This window comes from Sinocyclocheilus anshuiensis, unplaced genomic scaffold (assembly GCF_001515605.1).
Source record: "Sinocyclocheilus anshuiensis isolate Anshui unplaced genomic scaffold, SAMN03320099.WGS_v1.1 scaffold1038, whole genome shotgun sequence".
Taxonomy (NCBI): domain Eukaryota; kingdom Metazoa; phylum Chordata; class Actinopteri; order Cypriniformes; family Cyprinidae; genus Sinocyclocheilus; species Sinocyclocheilus anshuiensis.
Genome location: NW_015536540.1, coordinates 19,883 through 41,014, shown reverse-complemented (window position 1 = coordinate 41,014; position 21,132 = coordinate 19,883). Strand labels below are relative to the sequence as shown.

Here is a 21,132-nt window from a genome sequence, read left to right as displayed (position 1 = left end):
AATAACTGTAAAATATCAAAATAACATTTTAAAATATTATTTATTCCCGTGATGGCAAAGCTGAGTAGCCTATTATTAGCCATTACTCCAGTTTTCAGTGTCACGTGGTCCAGACATATAGCTATAGGCTGATTTGGTGCTCAATAAACATTTGTATTTCTTATCAATGTTGAAAACCGTTGCAGCCTAATAATTTTGTGGTGGAAACTATGATAGCTGTATTTTTCAGTATTCTTTGATAAACATGAAGTTTAAAAGAACTGAATTTCTTTCAAATAGAAAGGTTTTGTACCATAAATGTGTTTACTGTCGCTTTTGATTAATTCAATGTGGCCTTGCTTAATAAAACAAAAAAGAAAGAAAAAAAGCTGTATATGTTCAAAATTGCCAACATTCCTGCAATAATCGCCTCAAACTCCTGTCGTTTACTTTCATCAGTCTCCTCTTTCTTGTATCTTGCATCATGCATTTATCACCCGGCTTCCTATTTTTCCGCTGTTATTTTCCTCCGTCTCACTCCCGCTTCATCTCTTTCCATCTTCCTGACCTACCTTACCTCATCTCTTCTCCATTTGTTTCAGTTTACAGCTGTTCGAGTAACCATGGAGAACTGTCAACACGTGGTATTCTCCTCAGATGAACCGCGGCGGTGGCGACAAAAAAAGCACACACTGGTGGCGTCTGGCGTGCGCGCGAGCCTGTGTTCCCTGACGCTTACATTCAAGACATCTGTCACACGCCGTGACAAGTGCACACACGCAAACACAGCCTACAAACACGCTCAAAACATAAATGTTCAATACTCAGCAGAGTACATACAGTAGAGGAGACTGAGAGCAGTTTTGCCATGTTTGATGTCTTTAAATCTCGATCTCTAGGTTGTTAAAGATGAACTTTAAATGAAGATTTTGTGGGTTTTGATCCACGTGTTTGTTTTAAACCCAAGACCACACCATGAGAATCGTGTGAGCTCATGGTGACATCATTGTGAGATCAAATTGTTGACTGGGAAGCCATCTTCTGGCTGGGGAAACGACACAAAAATATTGATGACTCATCCTGCACTGCACAGTTTTTTGTCCAATCAAATGCTCTTTAGAATGACAGTGCCCCTCCCCCGCAGTAAAATAAAGGCGCAGTCACATTTAAGGTTGTTCTTCAAATTTCTGCAGATAATTATTATTATTTTTTTTTTTTTTATTTCCTTAATACATCGCTACACTATTGACAATGGACCCTTTTGCCTGCAAAATGTAGCTAATTTGACCACACCTTGTTGCAAATCATGATTTATGGCTTTGATGTAACTATTTAAATAGAAATATTTTCTCTTGTCCCACGTAAACTTCTTGTTTCAATAGGAAACAAGTCAATACAGGACTAAAAAACTAAACATCAAGCAATTTCAATTTCATGTAGGCTAACACAATCAACAGGCAAAAACACTGCTAATGATGACTGAATCAAAAAATAATGTATCTAGAAGAAGACTGACCAGCTGGTAAACATTTTAATTTTAGTAATATATGTTAATAATATAAAGTATGACCTTTCTTTAAACGTATTCCATATTATGATCTAGACTTTCATATTAATGATACTTAATTTAAATGAAAGAAAATGTTAGTATATATATATATTAACTTGTGTTAACATTGACATGTTAAACATTACATCCTCCCCTTCTCCCAGTGTGCGGTGATTTTAGCTTGGCATCAGCCTCTCCAATGATATACATCTGTGGCAGAACAACAGTTGCAAACATGCACAATACATCTGCGTTAATCCAATAGCTGTAGTCATTTATTTGCATTACAGGTTTTTCCTCTAATAATATAAAAAAAAAAGGAATTTAAATAACGTGATTACATTCCCCGTAGTATTGGAGAGAGGAGAGTTTCACAAAGCCATCGAGACAGTGAGAGAGCTGCATCGAGATTCATTGTTGCTTTGGAATATGATTCCCACAATTCCTCCAGTAGCCAAACATATTGCATCCGTTCCCAGCAGTCTTTTCACGAATCCAGAAGCTTTCCTTTGTTTTTAGAGGTACAAAAATACACCTTTAGTTGTGATACATTCATAGAAATATAAAAATGTAAACCCCTATGCTCAAGCTTGGCATATCGCCGTCCCGTGACTTGCAGAGGGATGGAGACGAGGAGTTCTGCAGGAAGGGGCAAGAAGACACAGTCTGTCCTGAATTGTGGGAGGAAATATCAAGCTGACCCAAAGCCGTGATGAAGACTTTTGGGGGCCAGTTTTATATTTATATAATATAAAAAGTCTGAAAATGTCATGTTATTATACCTGAAATGTCAAGTAGAATAAATACGGTATTGGCTATATCAGTCACCCTTTACAGTGACAAGGAAATATAAAGTCTGACATGCAGTTTCCAATAATAGGATAAAACAGACAGAATGAAACATACAGAGTGCATATAGAATAAGAGTGGAACAGTTAAAAGGGACAGTTCAGCACAAAATAAAAATTCTGGCATCATCTACTTACTCTCACAGGGTTCCACATTATGAAGAAAGTTTTGAAATGCTGCTCTTCTCTTTTTTCTGCTTTTGTTTTTTCTTCGCAAATTTCATATCCTCTGCTATTTAAATGTGTCCATCATGTTGGTTAAGTGAAGCTTGAGAACCGATACCAATTGGTATTTTGGTTATTAACAGAAAACTAAAACAAAATTAAATGAACACAAAGTTAACTGAAATAAAAATAAAAACTAACATAACTGGGAAAAACTGAACCTAAACTCAAATACATTTTCATGACTTTAAAACGCTCCCAGATTAAGACTGTGAAATGGGAGGAAAGTGAGCAGAGAAAGAGAGAAGACAGAAAGAGGCAAAGCAGACAGACCACATCTGCGCCAGGGAGAGACGATTGACAGCAGGGGCCACTTTGCCACCGGCAACCAATCCCCCAAGACCAGTCCTAAAGAGCAAGCAAACAGAAACCCCCTTCCCCATGTCAATTCAACTTCTACTAATAATAAACTCCAATGTTTGAGCACCCCACCCCCATCCCTCATGCCCCAGATCCCATTCCTTCAGAAACCTCTGCCACAAATACCCCTTTAGTGCTTGGCTACAGTATTATAACCCCGTTTCCCCCCCGAACACACTGGCACGCATACTCAAGTACATGCACTCGCATACAGCGTCCGCACATTGTGTAAGACTCGTCCCTGCTGTTCCTCCCTCCCGCCCTGAGGGCCAAGCAGAGTAGAAAACAGAGGAGAGACAGTGTGTGTCAAGATGACCTTCATGCTTCTATGGTGTCTACTGCACAACCCTACAAGGCATCTCTACAACCTACTGCAAGGGTACACTCTCCACCCTCTTCAGAAGTCATGCAATTAAAAACAACAAATAGAAAGAAACTAAAGGGATATCCTGAAAAACTTTAGAATGATGCTTTAAAGCCAGCATTTATGGTTTAGTTTTAATGTAAAGCAAACAATTAATCAATCTTGTCTTGTTGAAGTTGATAATGAAGGAGTTTACGAGACGTTCACACTGCAAGTGATGTGAAGCCACTTGAAGTCATTTCAATTTCTGGTCACATTAGCAGCAAATCACTAACCAATGTGATGCCACAGTGCAAGTGCTATTTTAGTATGATTTATATATTATTATAGTATTTATTATTATATTGAATGGGCTTTTATTACATTTTTTATTTTAGTTTAAGTTTTAGTCAGTTTGTTATAGAATTTTTGTTATTTGTATAAGGTTCTATTTCATAGTTAGAATTCAGCTTTAATTAATTTTATTTTATTTATATTTTTTCATTTTAAGTTTAATAATGTTGTTATGTGCTTTTGTCATTTTTATTTAAATATGAAGAATTTAGCTTTAATTTGCTTATATTTTCATTTTAAGTTTTAGTAATGTTGTTATGAATTAGCTTTTATATTTATATTTTCATTTTAATTTTAGTTTAATTTTTAGTCATTTTGTTATGTGCTTTTGACATTTTTATTAGGTTCTGTTTCATATTCATAATCCGAATTTAGCTCTAATTTATTTTTATTTTCATTTGAAGGTTTTAGTAATGTTTTTATGTGTTTTTGTCATTTTTGTTTGTTTTTTAATATAAAAAATTTGGCATCATTTCTTATTTTTATTTAGTTCGTCATTTTTCAACTTAGTTGCCAAGGCAGTATTTTTTGTTTGTTTGTTTTATATTTTCATCAACAATTTTTTTATAGTTTTAAATTTAAGTTGGCATCAACAACAGTTACAAAAATATTTTGTAAAAAATATGTAAAAATATTTTAATGTATTATAAATGAACATAAATTAAAATATATTAACAAATTAACAATAATAAATATATGATGAATAATAAATGCTGTCAAAATTAGTTTAACAAATCAGATGTAAAGTGTTACCAGTTTCTGTGATTAGCATTAGCAGTGGCGTTTAAAAGGGGATGCAGCTTCTCAAAGGCTTTTAGCATGCTGTCATCATGCTGTAAATTAGCATGCAAAAAGTCGTACAAGTTACCTGTCCTGCATACAGCCCTCTCTAAGAAGTTTCTAAATTCATCCCCTTTAAAACCTCGTCGCTACAGTCATCAAAGCACCGCTTTTGTAACTAATTCACAACCTTCAACAATAAATTCCAAGACAATTACTGTCAAACTTCAGATTGCCCGCTGTGAGCAATGCTCCCGTTATTATGCATAATCCATCTTTTTATGTGAGGACTATGGTAGTTTTGTGCAATTAAAGGTTAGTTATTTAGCTTCTTTACTGAATATCTGTCAGCTTACTGTTGACAGTTTTGTAAGCATCTTACATGCCTAACTAGTCTGATAAGTATTCAGTGGAAATGACAAGACTATTATTAATTATGCAATGCTTATTTAAGACTGACTAGTTGTTTAGACAACCCATCAACTAGTTACGTTTGTTAAACATAGCAGATACAACGCATTTTTACACCATACAGGGCTAATCTGACTAAATTAGAGGATGAAGTCAGTTATCAAGCACTGTAAAGCTTGATTAGAAGAACTCATACTTTTAAGCATCTGATTAAAGAGTGAATATAAATCATCTGGCTCACTGAATATTGGGAGTCTCTCCAGACTCTACTCAAACTGTGAAATGTATTCCTATCTTTTCAGTCATGGTGTTTCCATAAAATTCTTAGAAGTACAGTACGTGAAGAAATGTTCCAAGTTTAAAAAAGTTTGTTTTCCAAGATGAAAACGAGACCATTTTTTAAACAGGAATACTGTTCTAGGTCAGATAACATCTGATTATGTTACCAACATAATTCTCGTATGCAAGTGAAGTTTCCTCCTTATAACCGGTGCTATGAGAATAGTGACATTATGGCAATTACTGGACAAATTTTCAGAAAAAACTGTATACACTTTAGTGTCTATTCCAAAGAAGGCCATTGGAATTGCATTAATATAACTGCAATTTAGAACCTGAGGAACGGTGTCAAAGGAACAGTTATTTTTGGCTAATAACTGGTAGCATGTTCCAAATGCTGTTGATAAAGTGTAACTTTTCATTGCACAGAACTTTTACGAAGGACTTTAGGCATCAATGATTAGAATAAATTACAAGTTAAGTAAAACTTTGATGGATCTTTTTTTCAGTCAGTTTAAGTCAGTTACATCAAAAGGTAAATTGCTCTAATATGAATGATTAAATGCTAGTCGGTCAGACTAGTTAAGACACAGTCTTAAAGTGGCTGTATGCAACTGGCTTAATATGAACAGTATTTGGATGTATAATGAATGCAGTCAACATGAAATGTGAATCACAATCAGAAATTAAACTTTCTGCTGTTGGAACTCCAACTTTTCCTGATTAGAGATATCCCTTTAGTATCTAGCATTGAAAGACATGCCGTTAGAGAGATTATCTTAAAAAGTGAGATGGTAAACACGTATATCTTCGAAGGAACCATTGCTCCATGGCTTTGGCAGTGCGTGTACCACTTATCTTATCAGTCCAGTCCTGAGTCCAGGTTAACACGCAGATTCCAGTGGAACTTGTCCATTTTAAAGGTTGACTGCTACAAACCCAGGGACCTGAGATCCTCCCCTTCTCCCAGCGATGGCTGTCCAGCTCTGGGTAAAGTTCCAGGGGTGTGTGAGATGTGTTGGTGATTCTGCAGATGAGGCGTCTCCAGGCTCTGCGAGCGGGTCCGAGCGACTGCACTGTGCGGAGAAAGGGTCAATAACGGCTCTATGAATCTGTCTGTATGGGAGGATGAGGAAAGTGTGATGGGAATGGAACCGGGAGATGTGGTGGGGCAGACCAGCTGCAGTTCTTGTGGTCTGAGCGGATGGGATACAAGTCCTCCTGGACGTATTCCAGGGTGCATCGGTGAAGAAAAAGGAGGGCTGGTCCAAGAAGAACCCTGGCTCGGGAAGGGGATGGGAGGTGATGGATATCCCGAGGTAAACGTGGATGTACAGACACCTGGTGTTTGAGGAGAGGCCATCATGGATTCCATGAGAAAGGCAAGACTCCGCATGACTCGTCCCAGCTCTGCCACCTCCCGTCCAAGAGAGTTCACCTGTAAGACATAAACAGGTGTCACATTTGACCTTTACAGGCATTAGGAAGCAGAGATGTTTGTGTTTTGTCATTAGGGATCCACCACAAGTATATTAAACAGATTCATTAGTTCATGAGTATAATGTACAAAAGCAACAGTATTTAAAGTGGGTATTTAGGGTAGAGCACATGGTATGATTAATGTTTTTCAGCACATGATTAATGAAACAGTCAGTGTTTCATTAATAGAAGAATGCTGAGCAGTAGTGGTGGATTATAAATACAGTATATTACTGTTATACTCTTTCTTCACAATAGAGAATCACTGACTGATGCTATTGTGATTGTTAGTATCAATGTCATTTTTTTGGATTTCAAATTATTTAACATTTTTTGTCTGTTACAAAGAAAAGTGTATTTTAGTAATTTTTTTCCTTTTTTGAAATCATTATTTTTTGATTTGTTAAAAAAATGTCATTTGAATTAATTTAATTTCTCTTTACAATATAACATAACACAACGCAATGTTATGACAATTATTTTGATACATTAACAGGTGTTTGCAAGTAATGTTTATAAAAATATATAAACACACTGAAAAAAATGTTTCTTTCATCCAATTAAAAAAAATGTAGGGTAATGATTCACATCTATATTTTTTAACTTGAGCCAATGAAAAATAAATAACTTGCCCTAAGGGTTAAGTTTCAGTTAAAAAGTTGCAGTTCCCCACAGCAACAGAACAGTATGATCTTCTGAGGACATGGGTTGTCCCTCTGCGTCCCCCCATCTGTCATTGTCTGCTACAGCCAGCAGCTTTCAGGTGAAACTGTGGCATTATTTATTTAGGTCCCATGGGACATCATTGTTCGTTGTTGACATTGATATTTAGTTATTTTTGGGTTCTCTCTTAAGAAAGATCATTAATTAAAGTCCCCGGTGTAGATCCTGATTACTTCACACAGGGTCTATGTGAATATTTTCTTTTCCTTTTTTTTTGTTTGCTTTTGAATCTGGGTGAAAAGTATAAAGCCTGAACAAATAAATGTATATTAAATACAATAAAAAACAAATAAATAAATACATCCTAATTTATATATAAAAAAGTTGAGAAACATGAAAAACAACAGCATAATATTAAATATTTCAATAGCACGGACTTGAACTTTTTAAAAATGTTTTTATGTACAACAAGCTCATAACTATGCTAAAAACAAATGCATTTTCGGGTTACTCCGAATAAAACTGTTTCAAAAAGTTGATTAGGTCTTGCACCAGAAAAGCCATTCCCATTCATAAAGCCACCAGCATTACAATTCCTCCAACTGATTTTTCTAGAAGTGCACTAACACTTATAGTTATTATGAGGTAACCACAGCTCACTAAATTAAATTTGGATTCTCATAATTACTCATCCTGTGTATCTTCTTGCACCGTTTGTGCTCTATACACATCCCCTAATAAGCTCAGAGTAATAATGTTCGTGACTGTCCAGAACACAGCACAGATGATCCAGATTCAGATGGACACCGATTTGGCTGTCACCCTCAGAATCGTGCCAACAAGTGATAATACCAAATAATGAGAGTAATTGGGTAATGATCCATAAATGCCATCAGTGGCAGGGAGGTACAAGACAACAGCTTCAAACAGGAAGGGACAACAGGAAGAGAGCACTCATCCTCTTGGTAGACCGAATCAAGCATGGATTACAACAAAATCCTGCTGAGAGGCCGGCTGTCAAAAATATATAGTGAGATACAAGAGACAGAGACAGAGATAGAGAGGAAAAAATGAGGAAGAGGCTCAGCAGCAGGGCATCCCTCTCACGACAATACCTGTCAAAAGCCTCATGTCAAAGCTGTGGGCTGACAATCAAGACTCTGGGCTGTCACATGGATTTATATACCCACGCCAATACTCAGCTGAACTACAGTCCTCTGTCATTGTCCGATCTGGACTCAATTATGTGATAAAAACTGCAGCGGTAATTAAATAGTTAATTTAGGATTTTGAGAATATATTACACTGGGGAAAAACATGGAAAAATACATAAAAATCTTCAAGACAGACTTACAGTAAGACTTCTCGGTCCTGATGGATTTTTTTTTTATTAAACATTAATGTTCTATACGTATATACATATATATACCACAGCCTTTATACTGAATATGTGGTATCAGCCTTAAATTGAAGCAACAACCCTGCTGCCCAGCAGTAATTTTCCTCAAATAAACATCTTTACAAACCGTCTTTGAGTTTATAATGAATTACACAGAATCGTGTATATGTACAATTCGTGGGAAACCATGCGGTGGGTTCAAGGGCGTTGTGGAATATTGGACTCATCCTCTTGGTAGACCGAATCAAGCATGGATTACAACAAAATCCTGCTGAGAGGCCGGCTGTCAAAAATATATAGTGAGATACAAGAGACAGAGACAGAGATAGAGAGGAAAAAATGAGGAAGAGGCTCAGCAGCAGGGCATCCCTCTCACGACAATACCTGTCAAAAGCCTCATGTCAAAGCTGTGGGCTGACAATCAAGACTCTGGGCTGTCACATGGATTTATATACCCACGCCAATACTCAGCTGAACTACAGTCCTCTGTCATTGTCCGATCTGGACTCAATTATGTGATAAAAACTGCAGCGGTAATTAAATAGTTAATTTAGGATTTTGAGAATATATTACACTGGGGAAAAACATGGAAAAATACATCAAAATCTTCAAGACAGACTTACAGTAAGACTTCTCGGTCCTGATGGATTTTTTTTTTATTAAACATTAATGTTCAGTTAATTTTAATGATAATATTCAATTAATATTAAAAATTTAATGTATTCACTTAAACATTGCACATTTATGTGAGTGACCAGTAGGGCCTGACCTGAGATGGCCTGACAAAGCCCTTCAATGATGAAAAAAAAAAAAAAACTTTTACAGTAGTAGAAGTTGTGTAGTTAGGGGATTCATTTTGATTTAAAAATAGATTTATGTTTATCAATTCTATATAGAACTGTTCGTGAAACAGTACACAAAACAGATTCAATGATTAATTTGTGCAATTGCTCAAAAATATTCCATGTATAAGTTCCATTTTGCATGCTTTAAAATGTATTTATAAAAACTGTATTATATATTAATTTAATCATATTTATTGTTTTATGTCCTCTAGTGTTTGAATAACATCCCCTTCTCCTCTCTCGCAGCAGCCCGCCATATGGCTTGAGCGTACCTGGCACCAGGAGCTCACCTGAGCTGCACTAGGTTCGATCTGTTAGTATTCACATTTACTGCAGAGTTATCACCCATAAAACCCACACTTTCCAGATAAACTGTAAGTGCAGACCTACCATTAAATTACACAGCAAAAAATGATACAAGACTGACAGAGATTAAACAGAAAATCATTTACCTCTTGGTTAAGGTGGCGTAGCTGTCCTCTGGTGTCCTCTGATTTAGCTGCTAATTCTGCACAGAGAAAAAAACAATTATGTCCAACTGCCTAACACTGACAGAACTTCCAGTGAAAACTCATTACAAAGACTTCAAGGAAGAGTTCACCACAACAACGAAAATTCTGTCACCACTCACACTCATGTCTTTCAAGACCAGTATGATTTTCTTTCTTCCAAGAAACAAAAAAGGAGGTATTTAGCAAAATTTCTAAGCTGCCTTTTTTGTATGAAAATAAACTGTGATTTAAAATGAAAAGGTCCAAAACAGATAAAGGACAGTCTTCTGAACATCTTTGTGTGTGGAAAAGACCAAAATTCAAGAAAAGCAGTCTTCATTTTTTCATTTACACTGACTGTAAATAAGATCTGTAATATCTGTAAATAGGAGGGAAGGAACAGCTTAGACATTTGTGTTTTACAGAAAAATCATACAGATATAAAACAACACAAGCTGTGGGTGACCTATTCCTTTAAAGGAAAAGTTCACCCAGAAATGAAAATTTGCTAAAAATTTACTGACCCTCAGGTCATCCAAGATGTAGATGATTTATTTCTTTATCGGAACAGATTTGGAGAAATTTAGCAATACATCACTTGTTCAGTCAATGGGTACCATCAGAATTAAGAGTCCAAACAGTGTGCTAAAGCAATTGAGAAAAACTGTAAAACAATACATCCACAAGTAATCCACACGACTCCAGTACCTCTTGTGAAGTGAAAATGTGTTTGTAAAAAAAACATTCCTCATTAAAACATTTTTAACTTCAAACCATTGCTTCCAGCTAAAATATGAGTGAAAAAGTCATCTCACCTGAATCAGGAGAGAAATATTCACAGATCAAGAACCATTTACAAGTGAAAACAGTCCAAAACTAAAATGTCGGTGGATTTTGATGTGAGAAGACAATAGGGATGGACTTTTTCACTGGAGGAGGTGTTATTATGGATTATGGGCTGGAATTTTGGCCAGAAGAGACAGTTTAAACTTGAAACGCCCCAATGATGTATTTGTTTCTTACAAACACACAGCTTTTCATTTTACAAGACGTTAATTGATGGGCTGGTGTTGTATGGATTACTTGTGGATTACTTTGATGTTTTTATCAGCTGTCTGGATGGCACCCATTCACTGCAGGGGATCCATTAGTGAGCAAGTGATGCCATGATAAATTTCTCCTAATCTGCTCTGACGAAGAAACAAACTTTGACATCTTGGGATATCCTGAGGGTGAGTACCGTTTCAGCAAATTTTCATTTTTTGGGGTGAACTATTCCTTTAATGTGATAAACAAAAGATCATCATTAATAAATACTGGAAATGGAGTGATTGTTTATTGTGCGTCAGTCCTGGAATATTGGCATAAAGACAAAAGATGCCAATATTCATCAACTCATCCATCCCCTGTCAACACGCACATATGCACACACACACACTCACTCACCTGCTGTGGTGGCAGTGGTATTAGTTGCACCACTGATGGTGTGCTGATGGCCAGAGGAAAATATGAATGTGTGTGAATTTTCTGTACCATCACTGTCCTCTGTGCCGTCCACGACCCTGAACACACACAAACAGAAATCCACTTTACTGCTCTCACAAAGTCCTTCATGCACCAGTGAGCAAATGTCTATTAAAATACTGTATCTTTGAATGTTTTTTAAATGCATGCATGTGTGGGCGTGTACACACCTTGGGCTGAGATTTGCGAGGTCAGGATTTGTGACAGTGGTATGCTGAATGTGGAGCTTTTTGTTGGTTTGGTGATCATTTTTCATGTGCGTTTTCTGTTTGGTTCCACCACTGAGATACTCTATCTGATCATCTTCATCATCATCATCTCCCTCGTCTTGATGCTCAGCTATTGGTGGATAGCACTGGATCACGTCTCCATTTCCCCTCCCCTCCATCTGCGATTGGACAGAAGAGATAGCGCTGAGGTCGTGTGAGGTCAGATGAAAGTTGGATGACTAACCTTGGATGACTCAACTAGAAAAAGACTGACTTTTATTATTATTAACAATGAAACAAAAGTAGATCTAGTTAATGTGACAAAACAAGAACATCTAGTTAATGTGACAGTGCTTGCCTGCTCCTTAGACAATTTCTTTCTAGGCAGTCATTTAGGGGCTTTTATGTGGCATTTAGATAATTTTATGTTGGTCCCACATTTTCCTTGCCTTCTTCTCTTTATCCATTGAAACAGTAAATAATTACCTAAATGCTCACTCTCAAAAGACATGGTTTATTTAGATGGAACACATTTAATAAACAATGTTAAATAATGCTAAATGTTTTTCACTGATTTTTTATTTTTTTTTTTAATGGAGAGAAAGACAAATAAATAATAGGGACGTGATTATTTGGGTTGACAGCAAATTGATTTGCTTATCAATTCAATTATTTGATTAAATAAATAAAAAAATCCTTTACAGAATTATAACAGAACATCAAAGTAACATAAACTGGCAAATTTATATCACTGTAATGGCATATAAGAAAAAAATCATTTTGGACATATTATCAATATTAATATTAAATATTGTACACATCTCAAATTTATATTGATTTACAGCTAACACAAATGATTAAAAAAGTCATAGAGAAAGTTCATATTTTAAGACAGATGCATATGAATCTGAAAGATTTTTATTTAATGCATCAAAAATCTGAGAAAAAATTAAGTAAATAAATTAATAAATTAATGAATTATTAGATAGATAGATAGATAGATAGATAATGCACAAGTATGTTTTCAGTATGGACTTCAATGTGGGTACCATTGAAACACACACACACACACACACACACACACACACACACACGAAAACACTCTTAAAAACAACCTACACACTTTCCCTCAAGGACCAATTAGATAAAAGCTATGAAACAGCAAAACCACAGCAAAGTGAATGTCCTTAGGTAAAACTCATGTAATGGTAGTGGTCTTACCACTTGATCTTTGACCTCGCTAGCAATGACCTTAAGAAGACTTGACCTATAAGACATTTAAAACAACTGGCCTGGCAGCTTTGATAAAATAATAATCTTTGACCCCTAGCCATACGAGTGAGAGCGATCATGTCAGAACGAACCCTAAAGGCTCGACTTTTTCCCATTCAGTAATAGTCAGTGTAATGGGTTTCACTGTGCTTTACACCTCACAGCTCTCACACGCATTGCCAATTACACAGTGAAACTCTGCAACGACGTTGGCTGGAAATAGCAATCTCCATTTATAGAACACTTTAAATGTCAGTCCACTGAAAGGTGGCAGAGAAGTCAAGAAGTAAAACACAGCAAAGAGACGGAATAAACGTGAGGGGTATTCCCCATCTCTCTCTCTTTTAATCTCGCTCTCCCTCTCTTCTTCTATATATATCTGATTAATTACACTTTTCGTACACTAATTTGGTCATTTTCCCTGTTGAATAATTGAGGCTCCCTCACACTGTAATTGAAAGAGCGGCAGTTTCCCAAAGCAGTCAGTCATCCGGCACTTCAATAACCGCCTGCTCCTCCTTTTACCCCTCCCTCGCCTCTAAACGCACTGTTCCCCTTCCTCTAGCCCCGCTCCCTCCCTGATTACTGCTTCAGGCATGGAAGGACAGGGAATGGGGAAGATGATCATCACCACCATCATCATCAAGTTTTCGTTCTCTCTCCCTGCTGTTTCAGAGCTGTAGTGTTCTTAGCTTCCCTCATTAGGCAAATGAGGCGGGAGGTAGATCATTGTTAGGGAAATGAGCCCCAAGCTATTATAGTCAACACAGCACTGTTAGTGGATAAGTGCGGAATGAATGACAGCTGAGGAGAAGATGCACCTGTGTGTCCATGGACTTACTGGACATCCTGGATATGACCTGGAAGGTGAGACACATGACAATATTGGGATTTTTATTTTAAAGAAATTATTACATTTATTCAGCAAGGATGCATTAATTTGTTTAAAAGAGAGAGTAAAGACATTTATAATGTTTCAAAAGATTTCTATTTTAAATAAAATATGTTCTTTTGAACTTTCTATTCATTAGAAAATAAAGAAAAAGTAAAGTTTCCACAAAATATTACGTAGTGAAATTTTTAAAACTTTTATAGTAAGATATGTTTCTTGAGCAAACAAAAAGGCATATTATAATGATTTCCGAAGGTAGTAATGGCTGCTGAAAATTCAGCTCTGCCAACACAGGAATAAATTACATTTTACAATATATTAAAATAGAAAACTTAAAAAAAAAAGTTTTTCCCCCTGCTGTACCGAAATCATACCGAACCGTGACGTTAAAACCAAGGTACGTACCGAACCGTCATATTTGTGTACCATTACACCCCTAGTAAGCATACACTACTGTTCAAAAGTTTGGGGTCATTTTTTTTTTTTTTTAAGAAATTAATCATTTTATTCAGCAAGAATATATTCAGTTGTTTAAAAGAGAGAGTAAAGACATTTATAATGTTTCAAAAGATTTCTATTTTAAATAAAATATGTTCTTTTGAACTTTCTATTCATTAGAAAATAAAGAAAAAGTAAAGTTTCCACAAAATATTACGTAGTGAAATTTTTAAAACTTTTATAGTAAGATATGTTTCTTGAGCAAACAAAAAGGCATATTATAATGATTTCCGAAGGTAGTAATGGCTGCTGAAAATTCAGCTCTGCCAACACAGGAATAAATTACATTTTACAATATATTAAAATAGAAAACAGTTATTTGTCTGTCTGTCTATGTATCACTTTGCGTGTGGGGTTAAAAAATATGTTATATTTTGGTGGATCCCAAAAACAATATTAATCTTGTGTCCATGAAATCAAATAACTGAATCAGGTTAGGATCAGGCTTTTACCGAAATGCATTAAGGGTTCCAGCAACCATAAACAAATAAATGAACGAGAAATTTCAGCATCACAATAGTCATGTGTTGTCTTACATGGCTCTCTTGTCCCTCTCTCAGGTTGTAGGTGAGGTCGTGTGTTATGTCCTGCACAAAACGGTGGGAGTATTCAGGATACAGGTCGAGCACCTCATACAGACCCCTCAGATTAATGCACTGCAGGTCGCAGTACGTCAGCGCCTTCACATCAGCATTTGTCTTTATCACACGGTCACCAACCGACATGTTTGCACCAATCAGGTCGCTTTTACCTGTACACGTCACACAGGAGCACACAAACAAAGAGGAAGAGGCAAAAAAACATCAATATCTTGTCAGATATCACTAGGAAACTGCAAGCGTGTTTAGTCAATGTGTCAATATGTATGCTAAACTGGAAAGCTAATCTGCCATGGGTTCCCTTAGGAGTACAGTATGTATAAAGCATACTGAAAACATGAGAAGGTTTCCAAGTAATGTTAACCACAGACCTTATTTTATTCATAGAAACCCCTATTCTTAAAACCCATTAGAATCTCCCAAGGGAGTCGTGGCCCGAAAATGCTAATTTGTTTAGCATTTTAACACTGTGGGGCTTCAAACAGCTCTATTAGAGGCACAAAAGATACTGTTTAAGAAAGCATGTAAACACACAAAAACTAGGACAAGTGAACCGTCTTGAGAACTCAATGTCAGAGAGACCTTCCCCTGTCAGCAGGGTGGAGAGAGCGTGTGAGGGAAAGATGAGAAAGATAGTGTGTGTTTTTTCCTGTCAGAACTCATAAGGTGATATTAATACACACACACACAGGCAGGACCTAACAGGATGATGGGGATTATATTTTTTCGCACATTTGGTCCACTGTCCTATGAGCCTGCTGTGTGTGTAAAGCCTCACAGAGAGAGTGACCAATCACAGAGAGCAGCTTTTGTTGGCAACTGTAGGAACACATGGGCCCTGAAGTCTTCACTTAATGAGAAGCAGTCATTTTTCCCTTCATTCTACTTCCTCAGCGCACTAAAATTACATTGAGCTTTTCTGAGATAAAACTGTTTGCTTGTGTGTGGGTTTGTGTAAACTGACCAAGGATGGCTAGCACCATGCTGTCCTTTAGCACCTCCATGGAGCCGGAGCAGACAAAGAAAAGAGCTTGTAAAGCATCTCCCTGACGAAGAAGGTACTCGCCCGGCGCACAAAACGAAGTCTTTATGTGCAGGGAGAGAGAGCGGAGACATCCACGGCTCAGAGAGGAGAAGACGGACAGCTCTAGGATCTCTTTATTCAGATGCATCGCGATGTCCGAACGCAGCTCATCTGGAAAGTCTTTCAAGAGCTGGAGAGAGTGGACAGGAAGAAGAGAAAAAGAAAAAGGGATATGGAAAAAGAGAAAGGAAATAGAACAAGAATAGGAATAAAAATGGGAATAGAGAATAAAGAAAAAGAAAGGGAAAAGTAAAGGGAAAAAACAGAAAAAAGAGAAGAGGACAAGTGAAAATGAGAAAAATGGGAGAAAACATGAAAAAAGGAAAATGACAGAAAAAAATTCAAAGAAAAAGCAAAAGGAAAATGAAAAAGAGAAGAAAAAAATTAAAAACGCAGAGAAAAAGCAAAACGACAAAGAAAAATTAGAATGTTAAAAAAGAAATGTAAAAAATCAATAAAAATAGAAAAGCAAAAGTAAAAGAAAAGTGATAGAAAATGAAAGCAGAAAAAGAAGCAACAGAAAAGAGACAAGTAAAAGTGAAAGAATAGACAGAAAAAGGCAACAGAAGAAAAAGAAAGGAATAAGAAAAAGAACAAGCAAAAAAATAAGAGAAGGGAAAAAAATCAAGAATAAAAATATGAAAGGGAAAAAAAAAAGAAGGCTGGAATTAACATTTATTTACACTATAAGGAAGAGAAATCTTGTGTTTTCTGTGTGAACTTATGTAACAGCACATTACATTCATTAAACTGGTATTAAAATCATTAAGCATGCCGCTTTATAAGTTTTCACCCTGAAAACAAAAGCTGGAAGTATTCCGGCCATGCCTCATTCCTGCCCTCCGCCACCCTTCATCTGCTCTGCTCATCCATCCATATATGCAACCATCCTTCAGCCTGACTGAATGGCATCTGTCACTCTCCCCTTCACTCATGGCACACACATCCCTCTCTCTTTCTCTCGCTCTCTGTCTTCTGCTCTCCGGCCATCAGCCTCACCATCTATTATTCATAAATCTGTGATTTAGCAAGGTGTTTAGATTCCATCTAATTTTTTTCCCACTCCCTCTCCTGACTCCGGAATAAAGTCCCAGGCTCAAGGACGGAGCACACGCAGTCGTTCCCTCCTCAAGTGTCCAACTGTCTATCTTAATTATACTTGCCTTGACTGTTGCTTTGCTCTTGGCTTCAGAATGTTACTTCATTATAGTACATCACTTACAGTACCATAATGTGATGATACCATGATGTTTTTTATGTAAATACAATGTTATGTGAATATGGTTATCAGAGATCGGGCGATATTGGTTTTCAAGGGTCAAACTAGAATTTTTAAATTAACAAATTTTACTTGTTTATTTCTGCTTTTGATGTAATAATACTAAATAATCATTAGACACTAACAATTAAATCACTTCAAAATGAATAATACAATTTATATGATAAAATACAATAATATAAGTCAAATTAAAATAAAATTACAATAAATTACAATAACATTTTAGAATAGCCAATAAAAATATTAATAATACCAATAATAATTAACAAATGTATTATTGTACTATTATTATTTATTTATACTTTACTTCAATCTAACTTTTAAGCTATACACTTCTGATTTATCGGCTGATCTGTATTTTTTTTAAATAGGAGATTTATACAAAAATCTGTCATGGAACTCTAGATGGCGCAGGCCGAACTCAATCTGATATAATCACATCATTATTCACATGGTGCAGCTGATTGGTTTCTTCTCACATCAGCAGCCAATGAACTTGCTGCTCAACATTCAAACACTCGGCCATTGCTTACTGTAGCAGTTGCAGCGCGCTTCAGAAACTCTCCACCTTCCCCAGCTCCACCTGTATAGATCTGCTATGGGGCAATTTCATGTTTGTTATATATGGGGGTTATTTTATATTTCCTACATGCTCACAGCAGCATGCAGGGGTTAAAGCAAAAAAAAATCCTGAGCCTGAACTTTTTTCCGGGGGCAGAGCGGGTAGGGGGGAGGGGATGGGGCAGCACATGCAAAGCATGCAACGACTGTGTCAACTTCAACATTTGAAAGGATACTATGGCAAAGTTATTGCTTTCCTTATTCAAACTTTTTTTTTTCATGAATATATGGTTGACCTGAAGAATGAAAGCTATATCATACACTTGGAAAATTATGAGCTATATCACTGCTTATCAACACTAGGGGTGTGACAATACACTTAGCTCACGAGATGAGACAAAATACAGATACTTGGTTCACTAGAACAAGACAATATTTTAATACTATTTTTAAGAAATTTTCAATGACAAAATATGTCTTTTAATTACAAAAAGTAAAACAATGCAGTTGTATTTAGAAATACTTTAACTAATCTAGGGCTGTAACTAATTATTATTTTGGTAATCAAGTAATCTACTGATTATTTTGACAACTGAGTAATCTATACTCACTTTAAACTATGTTTAAATCCATTCAATATTAATATTTGGCCACATGCAAACTCAGAAACTTTTATTTTGAAATCGCGATTTACAATAAATGGCATATTTAGAAATATGATGTATTCTCCTGTGTTGGCAAAGGTTTATAAATGATTTACAAATCTATTGAGAAAATTCAGTTTTCCCAGATGAACCTTAAGCAATTCAAATTCACAGCATATACAGAGGAAGAGTTTAGCCCCTTTCACACATACAGTCTTTACTGGTAAATTGGTAAAACTGGTAAGTTAACAGGACCTTTTAAAAAATCCCGGTAAATTTGTTCTGGCGATCATAGCTTTCTTATGAAGATGACGTGATTACGCTGAGCTGTTTACAAAACTCTGCTGCTTTTTAATTAGTTTTTCTATGTAAATATGCGCTAGATGGACATCTTTGAACATTTTTCAACGTGTCGCGCTTCTCCATTCATCAGGGCTGTGACTCTGCAGTTGGATACTATTATGCGCGTCTCGTGTTTATAAGAGCAAAAAATTCTGATTGGCTAGTAATGTTAGTTTGGTTGAGAGTGAAAGCTGTGCTCCTCTCATACCATTGGTAGGCGAACTCATGGACTTGAAAGTGATATTAACTTTTTTTTTTAATGTAGGATTATTTTTTTCCGCAGCCAAACGCTGCATGCCGGAGATCCGTCACGGTTCCGGAGAACTTTAATCCCTGAGCATGTCTGTGGATGTATTGGCAGTAACAAGTCTCGGTACTTGCTCTGCCGCAGCAGCAGCAGCATAGCAGATCTATTCCACCAAGACCAAACACATTAACATTGTCATGAAGAAGCAGTCGAGCAGCAGAAGATGACAGCAGTTTGTAAGTGTTTTGTCTTGTGTTCTCATTAGATTTCAGCGCGGTTGTCATTGCTCGGGAAACATTGTTTCACTTACTGTGTTTTACCGTGGTAAATACGTGCTCAAGTCGCGTTTGTTCTCGTGCGTATCGCGGGACTTTCCAGTTTCGGTTTGCTAAATAGTAAGATGTGGCCAGCTGACTTCAATAACAAGTCAGGCAAGTATAAAATTGGTTAGTTCACCGCGGCAGCGGTCGCGGCAGCCCTCGTGTGAAGGCCTCCTCGTGTGAAGACCGACGAGTGTAAAGACCAACGACTCTACCTGCGCAACTCCACCAACAAGGCACTTGAGTATTGCTTTTCTCCCCTTTCTTTACTTTTTGTACAGCTTGTTCTCATATACTTGTTTAAGACAATTGTACTCACTACGTGCTTTCAAATCTCTACTATTACTACTAACACTCGGAAAGCACGCACGTTGCACTCGGAAAGCACGTTGGAAGCAGGCCAATCCTAATAATCTACGGCTTGTCCCTCTGTCCTCTACTACTTTACTCTCTATTCCAATTGGTCTCTGGAACTGCCAGTCTGCTGTTAACAAAGCAGAATTTATTTCTTCTATAGCTACTCATTCCGGTCTCAACCTCATGGCCCTAACTGAGACTTGGATCAAACCTGAGGACACTGCCACACCTGCAGCCCTCTCCACTAATTTCACTTATTCCCACACCCCTCGCACGATTGGGAGGGGTGGAGGTACTGGTCTCCTTATCTCAAATGAATGGAAATTTGATCTTCAACCATCTCTTACAGGCAACAGTTCATTTAAATCACATGTAATTACTATTACCCACTCTGTTAAAATCCCCTTTGTAGTTGTTTTTCGTCCCCCAGGTCAACTGGGCAACTTCTTGGAGGAGTTGGATGTGTTACTTTCAAACTTTCCTGAGGATGGTACTCCTCTGGTACTGCTCGGTGACTTCAACATCCACCTAGAAAAACCCCAGGCTGCTGACTTCAACACTCTGCTCGCCTCATTTGATCTCAAGCGAGTGTCTACTATGGCTACTCACAAATCAGGTAACCAACTGGACCTCATCTACACACGCTATTGCTCCACTGACAACACTTTAGTTACTCCACTGCACACCTCAGACCACTTCCTCATCACTTCTAACCTCACACTAACTCCTGACACAGCACACACTCCTCTGCAGGTCACCTTTCGACGTAACCTACGTTCACTCTCTCCCTCTCACCTATCCTCTATGGTTTCATCCTCACTTCCTTCACCCTCTCAGTTTTCAGCACTGGACACAAACAGTTCTACTGACAATATTTGCTCCACTCTAACATCTTGCTTAGACAACTTTTGTCCCCTTTCATCCAGACCAGCACACACTACCCCCTCTGCCCCTGGCTGTCCGATGTTCTCCGTGAACATCGCTCTAAACTCAGGGCTGCAGAGAGGAAATGACGCAAATCAAAAAACTCTACCGACCTTAGTGTGTATCAGTCACTCCTCTCTTCCTTCTCTGCAAATGTCTTCACTGCTAAAACAACATACTACCACAACAAAATTAACAACTGTTCTGACTCTCACACACTTTTCAAAAATGTATCTTCTCTTCTCTTCTCTGTCCCCCTCCCCCTCCTCCTTCATCAACTCTTACAGCTGATGACTTTGCAATTTTCTTCACAAATAAAACAAGAACCATCAGTGACCAATTCCCCACACCACAAACTGATGATAACTTCATAAC

The 21,132-nt window shown here is 37.1% G+C and overlaps 1 protein-coding gene across 1 annotated transcript in view; it reads right to left on the bottom strand.

Annotated features, from left to right (window-relative positions):
- Positions 1–1,876: 1,876 nt before the first annotated feature.
- Positions 1,877–21,132, bottom strand: part of LOC107697141 (potassium voltage-gated channel subfamily H member 8-like) — a 37,021-nt gene continuing 17,765 nt past the window's right edge. The window contains exons 6-14 of the mRNA XM_016497795.1: positions 15,964–16,213; positions 14,937–15,151; positions 13,832–13,870; positions 11,700–11,917; positions 11,452–11,567; positions 9,967–10,022; positions 6,068–6,566; positions 3,073–3,074; positions 1,877–2,035 (exon numbers count right to left, since the gene is read on the bottom strand). Of these exons, the coding sequence (XP_016353281.1) occupies positions 1,940–2,035; positions 3,073–3,074; positions 6,068–6,566; positions 9,967–10,022; positions 11,452–11,567; positions 11,700–11,917; positions 13,832–13,870; positions 14,937–15,151; positions 15,964–16,213 (1,491 nt within the window). The 3' untranslated portion in view covers positions 1,877–1,939. The remainder of the gene's footprint in view (positions 2,036–3,072; positions 3,075–6,067; positions 6,567–9,966; positions 10,023–11,451; positions 11,568–11,699; positions 11,918–13,831; positions 13,871–14,936; positions 15,152–15,963; positions 16,214–21,132) is intronic.